The 13,072-nt window shown below is 37.8% G+C and overlaps 1 protein-coding gene across 3 annotated transcripts in view; it reads left to right on the forward strand.

Annotated features, from left to right (window-relative positions):
- The window catches only part of LOC123807775 (basic immunoglobulin-like variable motif-containing protein), an 82,453-nt gene extending 77,202 nt beyond the window's left edge, over positions 1–5,251 (forward strand). For all 3 annotated transcript variants that reach the window (XM_045821822.1, XM_045821812.1, XM_045821811.1), the window contains 3 exons: positions 2,499–2,699; positions 3,775–3,859; positions 4,404–5,251. In XM_045821822.1, coding sequence (XP_045677778.1) covers positions 2,499–2,699; positions 3,775–3,859; positions 4,404–4,988 — 871 coding nt within the window. In that variant the 3' untranslated portion in view covers positions 4,989–5,251. The remainder of the gene's footprint in view (positions 1–2,498; positions 2,700–3,774; positions 3,860–4,403) is intronic.
- The last annotated feature ends 7,821 nt before the right edge of the window (positions 5,252–13,072 follow it).

Consider the following 13,072-nt stretch of genomic DNA (forward strand, 5'->3'; position numbering starts at 1 on the left):
TGCCCAATTGGGGAGTGTATGGGAAGCAACTGGTTGATGTTTCTCTTTCATGTTGATGTTTCTATTTCTCTCTCCTTTTCCTTTCTTTTCTCTCTCTAAAATCAAAAAACATAATGGCTGAGGATTTAAAAATAAATGAATAAATGTAGAGCTTTTCTGGACCTGCAGGCTGCATTCAGTCCAGGTGTGCTTTGTTTGGACTATAGTGTGCTCTTTAATTTTTGAAAACAGATTTTTTTCTAAATATTTTATTTATTTATTTTTAGAAAGGGGAAGGGAGGAAGAAAGAGAGAGAAAGAAACATCAGTGTGTGGTTGCCTCTAGCATGCCCACCACTGGGGACCTGGCCTGCAACCCAGGCATGTGTCCTGACTGGGAATTGAACCAGAGACATACCGGTTCGTAGGCTCCCACTCAGTCTACTGAGCTACACCAGCCAGGGCCTCTTCTTTAATTTTTATTGACTACTAACATTTAAGTTTGGGGAGATTTCACAGAAAATTTTGGATTTTCTTGGAGGAAAATGAGATCTGAAAATATTGGTCCCAAAACAACTGGACAGGGTACCGATCTTCTAGTTTTATGATTGGCACTGCTAACTCCCTGTTGTGTTCCTCACACTTTGGCTGATGGCAGATGACGTCTTCTGTCCTAGTGTTAAGTGCCTGCCCTCTGGTGTTAAGGAGGGGTGATCCTTTTTGTTTAATGAGCTCGCAGTGTGTTGTGTTGATCTTCCTCACTGAAAATTATGATGAGTGCTTCAGAGATGAAATTCAAACAGAGTAGGAGAGAAATATGGGTATCTTCTCAGTGCACTGTTGAAAACAATATTGTAAAACTAATGATGAAAAATCTTTATTTTCTCCTTTTTGCCTTTTGATCCTACAATGAAGTCTGTAGTTAGCCTTTTTTACAGCTAGGTGGCACTCCTGCATCAGTGAAGTGAAACTGGCTGAGCCAGGCTATCTCAGTTGCTAATATTGATAAGTATGTGAAGCAGTAGAACATGTGATGTAGAGGTTTTTTAGGTTCTGTTGAATGCATAGATTGGTGAAGGTTATATTTATGTTCTAACTATTATGCCGTTCATTTTTCAAATTGTATAAATTCTGTTTATCTGTTGCCACATTATAAACCACCTTCAAACAGCAACTGTCATTGATTTTGCTCATGAATCCACAGTCTGGTCAGGCCTTGTCTAGATGTGTTGTCTCTGTTCCATGTATGTTAGGGGACAGCTCACCTGGACTAGAGGATTCACTTGAGATGGCTCATACACATGGCTGGCAAGTGGTACCATCACCTCAAATCTCATGCAAAATTGGACCGTTGGCCTAGGACCCTCTCTATTGGGACGTCTTAATAAGCTAGGCCTTCCTTAGAGCTGTTGGCTGCTTCCAAGGCAAATTATACAAGAGACAGGTTGTAGAAACTAGTCACTGAGGGCGTGGAGGAGTGTCACTTCTTCAGCCACAGAGTCTGCCTGGCTCAAGTGAAGGGGACATGGATTCAGCTTCCTGAAGGGAGAAGAGTCAAAAAATGTGTGGCTATCTTTAACTTGCCATAGTAATTGATGTTCATAATGGAAAATTGAAAAATGAATAAAATATAAAGAAAAAATGATCCAGCTGTATTCTTGTTTAGAACATTGCCTAGCACACAGTGAAATAATGTTGTGTAAATATCTTTAGTTTTTCTCTTTCTCCACTTTATATATTTTTACAAAATTGGGATCATATTCTATGTAGAATTATGTTCTGTGTTTTTAAAATTGAACGTGTTTTTGGCATTTTTACATTTTATTAAATATTTTTGGGTCCATTATTGTAGCTAACTCAAGGTAAATAGTACACAAAGGTATATTTCCTCCATTCTACCTCTGAGAAAGAGACTTGGAGAAGCTGAGACTTTTTTTATGAGTATGGGCTGTGGAGGGAGAGTGTCAGGGTCTGACTGTACCAGCCTCAGCTGTGAAATCTTGAGTGACTTCTGTTTGAGTTCAATTTCCTCGTCTGTGAGGTGAGGACAATGATAGGCCTGTGCTCGTGTAATGATTGGTGTGTAGAACAGTTAACACAGTGCCAAGCACCGAGTTATCTTTAATCAGTGTTTGCCATCATTATATATTATGGTTAATAGAACTAAATATGGTAATATTTGTATTATGTAGGTCATAGGATTTGTTTTGAAATTAGGAATTGAGTTTCTGTCTCCTAACTTGAAGTGTAGGTCTTTATCTATAATACATCTACTGTAATGTTATTGCTTTATAAATACTTCTTTCCAGCCCTGGCTGGTGTAGCTCAGTGTATTGAGCACAGGCTGCGAACCAAAGTGTTGCAGGTTTGATTCCCAGTCAGGGCACATGCCTGGGTTGCAGGCCATGACCCCCAGCAACTCCACATTGATGATTCTCTCTCTCTATCTCCCTCCCTTCCCTCTCTAAAAATAAATAAATAAAATCTTAAAAAAAAAGACTTGTTTCCTTTGCCTTATAGAGAATGGTGGCATGAAGCTCAGAAAAATAAGAAGATAAGACCTAATCCTTATGACACTAAAGTGAAAAAAAAGTTACGGAAACTGCAACTCCCACCTGGCTTTCCTAACACAGCTGTTGCAGATGCTTACCTCAGACCTGTGGTGGATGACTCCAGGGGATCATTTCTGTGGGGGAAACCTGATCTTGACAAAATTAGACAATATCCTTTTACTTAAAACATAGGGACATTGAGCCAAATCTGTGTTTTGATTTAAAATTTATGGAACATGAACTTGGATTTTCTTAATATTCCATTTGTCTAAAACATTCCTTTTAGTTCCTTTTTCTCAGTTTTTTTCTTTTATGGTAAAATGCACATAAAACTTACATTTATATTCTTAACCATTTTAAGTATATAATTCAGTGGTATTAAGACATTCATGTTGTTGTACAACCATTAGCACCGTCCATCCTCATAACGCTTTTCATCTTGTAAACCTGAAACTATACACATTAAGTAATAACTCCCATTCCCCCTGGCCCAGTCCCTGGACATTACCATTCTATATTCTATCTCTATAATTTTGACTATTTTAAGTATCTCATGTAAGTGGAAACATACAGCATTGTTCTTTTGTGTCTGGCTTAATTTGCTGAGCACAATATACTCAAGGTTCATCTACATTGTAGCAAGTATCAGAATTTCTTTTTTTTGAAATCTGAATAATATTCTGTTTATGTATATACCACATTTGGACACTTGGGTAGTTCCACATTTTAGCTATTGTAAATAACATCCTTCGTTTTAAAGAGGATCTTTATTTGAAATAAGTAGTATAGCATTTATAGGTATAACCATGTACTTAAGTATTCTGAAAGAATTAGGTTTTTTTAAATTACTTATATTCCTCTCTGCATATTTAAATAATTATTTGATTAGATGTTCTAAAGTTTGTAATAGAATTAATCTAACTGCAATTTTTTTCTTTCAAAGAAATATGTATGATACTTATTTTTACTCTAGGTTAATCTTTTTTCATAGTCACAAGTGTTTGATGTCCTAAAATGAGAGTGGGATGTGTTTTATCTTACAGGATATTGAAAAGAACATAGTGTCAGATGGTTATATTGGAGTAATTTGTTTTGTTACTCCCACTTTTACCACTTTTAATCTTTATAAATATGAAAATCTTTGGAGATATGGGGAGTGGAATCAGGGATGGTTTTTGGGACCTTTTTACTTATCACTTATTTAAATATCTTTAGAAATGTGTATAAATCTTAACTGCCTGCATATTTTGTCAGCGGTATTTTGGCTGGAATAGGACAAAGACGGATGAGTCTCTGTTTCCGGTATTAAAGCAAATGAATGCCCAGCAGGTAATCATGGCAGCTCTTTTCCTAGTTCAGGATGAAGAGTTACTCTTTTATTATAGGGCATGTAACATACATTTTTACATGATTTAATGAGAACAGAAGAAAACAATAAAAGAAAAATTGGACTTTGCCTTCATTTTCTAATGTCACCCTTAGGGCTGGACTTTGGTGTCCTTTTGACTCATTCTGATTTTGAAAAAAACTGTAATAATGGATTGCACACTGAGGTGGTTTTAATTAAATATTTTATCCTTTTAGAGCTATTTTTATTTTTTAACAAGTCTAGGAAGTGTCCAGTACAAAGCAATTCTCATAATTAATGTCTTAAATGCTCTTTAAGTCTATGGAGGAATAATACTGCATTAAGTATAATCTAGACACTAAAATTTACTGTTCTTGATTCATTTGGGAGAGAACTGGCTTTTGAGAGAGAATGAATTAGTGTTCTCTGAAATGGGCATTTAATACTAGTAAACAAAGTAGAACTCTCAGATTTGGTTTAGAAACTTTACTTGTCTGATTTATTATTATTATTATTTTTTTTTAGACCCAGCTGCGAATTGATTCTTTCTTTAGATTAGCTCAACAGGAGAAACAAGATGCTAAGGGTATTAAGAGCCAGAGACTTAACAGAGCTGTGACATGTATGCTGAGGAAAGAAAAAGAAGAAGCTGGTCAAAGAGAAGCAGTTTCTGTTGCCATGGAGAAAGAATTTGAGTTCCTTGATAAAGCAAAAGTTAAGACCCAGAAGAGAAGCATAGCAAATAAATGGAAAGAATCATCAAGCCTGAAAAGAATGAGGCTTTCAGATTCTAAACGAGAGAGTAAATGTGGTGGGTTTTTGGGGGAAGCCTACCTCTCGCAATCATCTGATGCATCCTCAGGTGAGGATGCTGAGTGTTTATCTTTAATGAATATGCAGCAGGGAAAAGCAGCTGGAGAGGCAAAAATCAGCTGTTCAAATTTGCAGAATACAGTGAAGCCTGATCTTGTAAGGGATGGAGGTGCCACCATGAGCAGCAGCTCTAGTGATGATGACAGAGAGAAAACAAAACCAGTCCTTGTGACTGCCAGATCTGTGTTTGGGAAGAAGGGGAAACTGGGAAGCACAAGAAGAAAGAAAAAAACATAGTTTAAATGTGTATTCTATAACACTTTGTAATAAATTTGTTGTGAGGAAATAATAAATGTATGTACACAGTCTTTGAATTTAGTGTGTGATTTTTAAAAATATGGATGCTTAACTTGATATGTATTTATTTTCAATGTGTTACATTGTTTTAGTGTTTCTCATTGAATATTTCCTTATATTCACAGGCTTTGTTCATGCTCCTGTTATTGTAAAATGTACAATGTCTGATCCTTTCTGACAACATTAAACAAAAGGAAAAAGAATTTATACTGGTTGGTACTCTCAGTGCAGATCCCTCTGACTTTACAACCTCGATGAGGAGAAAAATAACCTTATTTCTCATTTCACAACAGTGGCAGTTATGCCCAGCTGGATAAACTTGTCTCCCATTGCTTCCCATTTTCACTCAGGGTCCACTTAGAAGGATAGTAGGAGGGAACCTCACTACTGCAGCATACTTGAAAAGTATGTTTTCTGTGATTAGGAAATGTAAATGGGATGCATGATTCCACTTGTAAGCATTAACTGTACAGGAACTTCTGCACCATAATGTTCTGCTTTTAAAATACTTCGGTTGTCCCAAGCCGACTTCTTTGAAAATGTGTATAGGGCTCAGGACTGTAGTTGAACTGGTGTAGGTGCATTAACTTTAGGAGTGGCTTCCAGAGGTGGATTATTAACAGAGCAGCCCAGCCAAGGTTAGCTTGTGATTCATCCTCCTGAGATCTCTCAACAATAACAACTCCCAAAGTTGTGAATGCTTACTTAGAGTTAAGAATACTCTGAAGATAGTATTACTGTTACAGAACGGGGCCAAGGAGGGTACAATATACTATTACCGCTAGGACCCCCCGCTAGGTTTGCATTGTCTGCCGCCAGAGGAAAGATGTCTGCCAATGCCAGAGATTTGTGAAAAGGAAAGGAAATGTTTATTTAAAGTTATACAGACTTAAAATAGTGACCTAATGTCATCATTAAAATATCAAAGTCCTTTAGGATACCCACAGATGCCCACAATCCTTCCTTCTCCCTCTGCCCTAATTTGGGGTACCGTATCTCAGGAAAATAAGTAGATTCAGGCTCCTGGCACTATCAGCTGTGTCGCTGTCAGAATCTCCCCCTTTGGACCCCAGGTAATCCAAAATCATACAGCACCTTCTCGTGGCCTATTGGCAAGAGTCTTTTCACCCTTCTTTCAGGCAAAGTCTCTCCAGCTTCCTAGGCCACGTGGTCAGGGAGCACCCCAAAGCCGCGTGATTCTCTTATACCAAAGCTGTGGGGGTCCCCACTCTGGCCAAAACTGTGGGGTTCTCCTCTCAATGGCTGCCGTGTCTGGGTTTAAATCCCTGCACCAGTCTTCCTCTGTACCCCTGTTTCTGACTCCTCCTACAATCAGTTACACCTGCCAGCATTCCTGTATTATTCCAAGTTTACTGGGCTGCCATTGTGAGTCTGGGCAGGTGTGGTTCCATGTCATGGAGCCAATCTTCTCCAAGCTCTCATGCAAGCACTGTAGCCAAGGGGACCTGCCCTCTTGTTAACCCTTGGGTGGAAGTCCCTTCCATCCCTCTGTCTCGGAGCATGACCATGGCGATTTAACATATCTATGCAACCAGTTAAGTGTTATAGATATGTTAAATGACCATGCCAGAGGTTAGCTGCAAAGCTGCTGCTGTACAAAACAGCTCTGCACGTTCCTGCTCCATGTGTCACTTCCCCCAACTCACACCTGTCGTGGGGCGGGGGTGGGGACATCCTATATATCTTCCTAATATTTCCGGGACACCTGGAATTCTGGACCCCATTCCAAATCCCTATTTGCCCCTCCCCACCTTGGCTGCATACTGTTTCACTACCAATTAGCTTGGGTTCTTTGGTCTTTGGGTTCTTTCTTCCCATCTGTGTCTTTTTGGCATTTTGGTATTTCCACCTTGATTTCCTTCCCACAGTCTTCAAATACTGGTTGAAAATCTTTGCCAGTGAAAACCAGATACAAATAAATACTTTTCAACAATCTTTAAGTGACTCCTGGATCCTTTTATAGGCTCTTGTTTGTATTTACTTTTCAGCCCAACCCCCCAAATATTAGGACTACAACTGCAGTTTCTCCTTGTTCATTATTTCTTTCTTTCTGATTTGAAATGTCTTCTGCTTCTGTCAGTCTTCTCTAGCAGCTTCCTAATGTCAACAGTAACTTCTACGTAAATAAACTCAAATCTTTTCTTAATGCTTCTTTTCTCTGGAGGGATTTGAAGCAGAACACTAGGGGGTGAGAGGGAAATTAACTTTTATGTTATTCTCACTTCTCAAAGCTACTTATAATTGAGTTTTCTGCATATGTGTTACAGGATAATAGTAGTTTTGCTAAAGAAATTAATTTTGTTGCCTTTGATTAGTAATTTACATTTGTTTTTTGCTGTAATAGCTGGCATGAAGGCTAAATTGCTGTAAGAGAAATGTTGATATACAGTGGCCTGAATAACCTGGGACATTATTTATCTCTTACTGAACAGTCTGGCCCATCTGACTGGTGGTCAGATTGGTCCATCTGGTAATGCAGGTATGTACTATGAGTCAGTCAGGTCTGAGGTTCAGCCATTACTTAAGCAGCTGTCCTGCTTAAGTGGTCTATACTGGGTCACTGTTACATCTGCATTCCTACATGGTGGAAGAGGAAAGAACCAAAGTCCAGGGTAAACAGAATGTCTTATGTTAAAGGTGACTAGAAAAATCACTTGTGCTCCCATTCTGTTAACTTGAAATGAGCATAGTCTTCAGAATACACTAGAAATACTAAAAAATGTTATTTCTACGTGGCCATGTACCCAGGAAGAGGGGAAAAACAATATACAGGACTGTTAGTACCTTATGAAAGGTTTTTTTTAGGCTCTACTGAGGAAATAAATGCTAATCAGCCATAAAATTTAGGCAGTATAAAGCTTTTTATTGGGATTTGCATGCTCCCGGGCGAGGTTTTCTCCATCTGCATAGCAGGAGGGCCAAGAAAATTCCAAGCCCAGCAGGGAAAAATGGTGGGGTTTTCTTTTGGGTTGGCTTTCTGTGGGAGCTGAGGATTGGTTCTTTGTGAACAAAGCAGCAGCATATCATTGGTGATTCCTGGTCTGACATCAGCCATCTCTTCTGGGTTATAGTTCAGCCGCCATCTTGATTGTAGTCCAGCCATTGATTGGTTGTAGTCCAGCTGCCCTTTTGTCCTACCCCACCCATCCTGACACCTTATGCCATATGTACAGTATCTATAGAAGAATTTGATAATATATCCTTTTTTTCTTTTAACCCTGTAACCAAGGTATATTTTTTTACAAGGGAAGAAATTAGTTTAGAGATGTTAACCACCTTTACCAAATTCACGTATCTAGTAGGAAGATGTGGCCTGAACCTAAATCTTCTAACTTGAAATTCAAGGTTCTGTTTTACCTCTAAAATAAATTGCCTGTTTAAAATAAACAGTAGCAAAGCAAATTTATTCTCACTCAAAGCAAATAGGTATAACTTATTTAGGATACTGATTATTGTATACTGTTTTTATAAAATTATCTTTCAGCTCAATATTTTCTGTAGTTATCTCTACATTTGCTGTTAAAGAGCTCATCGGTTGAGCACTTAATTTCATTATATTTGGCTCATTTTTACAGATTCTAGTTGTCTGGTATAATTCTTATTATTAAATTTTGGACATTTTAATCACCATTAGTTTAAAAATATATATTTTTTAGAGAGAGAGGGGAAGGGGATGAGAAAGAGAGAAACATGCATTGGTTGCCTATCATATGTGCCACAACTGGGGACTGAACCCACAACTCAGGCATGTTTCCTGACAGGGAATCAACTCACACCCCTTCAGTTTGCAGGACGATGCCCAACCAACTGAGCCACACCAGTCAGGGTATTCACAATTACTTTGAAGTCTGTGTTAACTCCAATATCTGATTTACCTGTTGGTTTCTATTATCTCTGTCTTGGTATGACTAGTCAATTTTGACAAAATGCTGGACGTTGTATATTAAAACTTATAGATATTCTGGATCTTCCACTTGAGAAGATTTAAGAAGGTATTCTGGCAGGCAGCCCAGGAGAACACCTCACTGATCAGCACTGAGTGAATTCAAGCCTGGTTAGCAGTCTTTGTAAGACTCCATCTTGTAGTCCCCCACCCCCGTTTTCCAAAAAGTAGTTTTGAGGGGTACCAACTGACAGCCAAGTATTTCTCTTCTTTCGAGCTTTACTTTTACCTATTTTATGTTTGGAAACTTAGCATTTTTTCCTAAGCATCTTACTGAGCAAATATCTTGAGTGACGTGTCAGGCTTATTTTTCTGTCTCTGGGATCTTGGAGCTCCCAATTCCTGGCTGCCTTGCCAGCTGCAAACACTATTCTTTTGTCTTCCCAGTTGGCATCCTTTCATGTTGTCCTGTATTTGGCTTCTCAGCCTCTTTACACCAATAATCAGCAAAAGCATGGAATTTATGTCTTTCTTAGGAGCTCTCATGCCCTTGAGTGTGCGCTCATGCCTGCACCTATGTTTAAAATCTACTTTTCTAATTCTCAGTATAAGCAGAGTTATAAACTACATAAAACTCGAGGCAGAAGTCTCTGTACTTTTTAAATGGTGCAATATAATTGAAATTATCATTGTCATCATGTCAGTTTAGATTACTGATTTTCAACCAGTGTGCCACCAGAATTTTTAAAACATGCAATACTTGACTAGGGACACTGGCCTTTTTTCTTTTAGATTTTCAAATAAAAAATGACAACAGCCAATACAACTATAGCTGCCTGTTGAGAATGAATCAAAGTTATACCTATTTTTTGTCAGGTTGGCAAAAATGTATTTCTTGGTAAGCTGCAAAATTTATTAATTGATTTATGTATGCCACAGGATGAAAAAGGTTGAAAATTGCTGATTTAGATGATTGATTTAGAGACTCTGTCTCTTAAGAAATCCAGCAATGAGTGTACACCAATGTTCATAGCAGCATTATTCACAGTAATTAAAGGTAAACCAAGTGTCCATCAACAGATGAATAGATAAACAAAAAATGATATGCACATACAAATGGATAATATTATTCTTCCATAAAGTGAAATCCTGACATGGGCTAATACGATATGGATTATCTTTGATATCACTATGCTAGGTGAAATGAGCCAGGCACAAAAGGACAAATATAATTCCATATATATAAGGTAGAGAATAGATAAGTTCATAGAAACAAAAAGTAAAATGGAGGTTATACCAGGGTTGGGAGAGAGAGGAGAAAGGAGGGTTGTTATTCCCTGTTGGGTAGAGTTTTTGTTTGGTATGATGAAAAAGCTCTGAAAATGTTGGTGAACATAACATGAACATACTGAATTCTACTGAGTTGTACACTTAAAATGGTTAAAATTGTGAAGTTTTTAAGTTACGTATATTTTGCCACAATAAAAATTTTTGAGTTTTTACTTTAAAAAGTCATGACTTTGAAGATGACTTACTTTTTTCTAATATATCTTTTTACATGTAATTCTTTACATACATTTTTATTTTTAAATTGAATTTATTGGGGTGCTGTTGGTTAATAGGGTCATATAGGTTACAAGTGTACATTTCTATGATGCATGATCTATATATTGCATTGTGTGTCCACCACCCAAAGACAAGTCATCTTCCATCACCAAATATTTGGCTCCCCTTAACCACCATCCCCCACCCCTTCCTTCTGGTAACCACCATACACTTGTCTTGTCTCTGAGTTTCAGTTTTATATTCTTTAATATTTTCCTCTAGGCATTGTACAACTCAATTTTTGCATATAGCTTATCCAATTGAAATTTATAAGATACAGATACAAATTTATCATAGCATCATTTATTGTATATTCTTTTTTAGCACTGATTAGTGATCTTTTTAATCACATATTAAAATTATGTGTAATTTTCTGTAAAAGAAAGAAATCCAGCAGTGAGGTTTCATGATCTTTTAAATACCTCTTTGAGAAAGACAGATGATTTTTATTCACCAATTGAGTCTTCATTCTTGTTTTAAAAGGACCAAAAAGAGTGTCCTCTGCCCAGAATTAACTATCTAGGAATAAGTTTTAATTGTTTAGGATTTTGCAGTTTCCAGACTGTTTTTTACACACCATATGCATCCCACAGATATATATTGTATGCCTTTCATAACCCTGTTTTATAGATGAGGAAGCCATGAAGCACACTAAATAAATGCCTCAAGCTACAAGCTGATTATTGACAGGGATAACCAAAGTTTGGCTCCCAGACCATTAGTCCCATCCAATATATTAATGAGACCTCAATTCAACTTTGTATACATTATGGCATGTGAAGTATTCCATAGTAGCTGCTATATTCACAATCCTAAGTGAATAACCTTACAACATTGCTTGATTTTGTTACCTATAATTATGTACTGTTAAGGATATTTTTATTAAGAATAGAACTAGCATATGATGAAATAAATCAGATGGAAAAGGACAAAAGCAGGATTTTACTCATGTGGAATATAAAAACAAAAAGTAACAAATGAATTAACAAAATAAAAAATACAGAACAGAATAGTGGTTAACAGAGAGGAAAGAGAGTAAGAGAAGGGTGAAGTGGGTAAGGGGGTCAAATATATGGTAACAAAAGGAAACAACTTCAGGTGGCAAACCTGCAATAGAGGGCACAGATGTTGAATTATAGTGTATGCCTGAAAATTATATTATTAACCAATGTTACCCTGATAAATGTAATTTTAAAAACATGTGCAGTGAGAGCCAGTGCCCATATCTCTGGCTAAGCAGCTTCAGGCTCGGAACAAGCAGCAGCCAGCTTTGAATCATAGTTTGGCTTGCCTGGAAACCTCCAAGCCCAGCACAAGTAGGAGGCATCTGCAGGTTGCTTTGTTGCTCAGGCTGGGTGGCCCCAGGCAGAACATAGGTGGTAGCTGTCTCTGGCCTGTAGCACCTGGGAAAGCCCAGAGCCTGCATACCCAGTGGTAGCTATAGCCTATGTTGGAGCACCACCTCCCTGCCCCTACACAGCTAATCCTCCACAGAGGGTGGAGGTTGGTGATCAGTGGTCACAGCCAGTCCTTGCAACTGACTGGCCTGGGTAAATCCATCCCATTGACCTGCCAACAGCAGTCAAGGCTGAACTACAAGTGGAGGGTGTACTCAGCCCACAGAAGGGTGCACCTTGAGTACTCAGCTTGAGTGATACGGGAGGCTGTGCTACTCGACCCTAGAGGACCCCTACCATATTAGTCCATGATATTAAGACAAGGAGTCATAGCAGCTCTACTTAATACATAGAAACAAACACAGAGAAACTGCTAAAATGAGGAGACAAAGAAATGTGGCCCAAATGAAACAATAGATCAAAACTCCAGAAAAAGGATTAAACAAAGAGAAGATAAGCAATATATCACATGAAGAATTCCAAATACTGGTTATAAGGATTCTCAGGGAATTGAGTGAGGACCTCAACACCATAAAAAAGATCTGGTCAAAAATGAAGGATTCACTAATTGAAATAAAGAACAATTTACAGGAAATCAGTAGTTAGAGTGGATGAAGCTTAGAATCAATACAATGATATGGAACTTAAGGAAACAACAACAACAACAACAAAAAAACCCATTCAGAACAACAGGAAGAAAAAGAGAATTAAAAAAAAAAAGATAGTGTAAGGAGCCTCTGGGACAACTTCAAGTGTACCAACATTCACATCATAGGGGGGCTAGAATGAAAAGAGAAAGAGCATGAAATTGGAAATATATTTGAAGAAATTATGAAAGAAAACTTCCCTAATTTGGTTTAAGGAAATAGATGTGCAAATCCAGGAAGCTCAGAGAGTCCCAAACAAAATGGACTCAAAGAGGCCCACACCAAGACACATCATAATTAAAATGCCAAAGTTAAAGATAAAGAAAGAATCTTAAAAGCAGCAAGAGAAAAGCAGTTAGTTACCTATAGGGGAGTTCCCATAAGACTGTCACCTGAAAGAACTTTGCAAGTTAGAAGGGATTGGCAAGAAATATTCAGTCATGAGAAGCAGGGACCTACATCAAAGATTGC

The sequence above is a fragment of the Phyllostomus hastatus genome, unplaced genomic scaffold, assembly GCF_019186645.2.
Source record: "Phyllostomus hastatus isolate PE091 unplaced genomic scaffold, TTU_PhHast_1.1 phas_scaffold_46, whole genome shotgun sequence".
Lineage (NCBI taxonomy): Eukaryota > Metazoa > Chordata > Mammalia > Chiroptera > Phyllostomidae > Phyllostomus > Phyllostomus hastatus.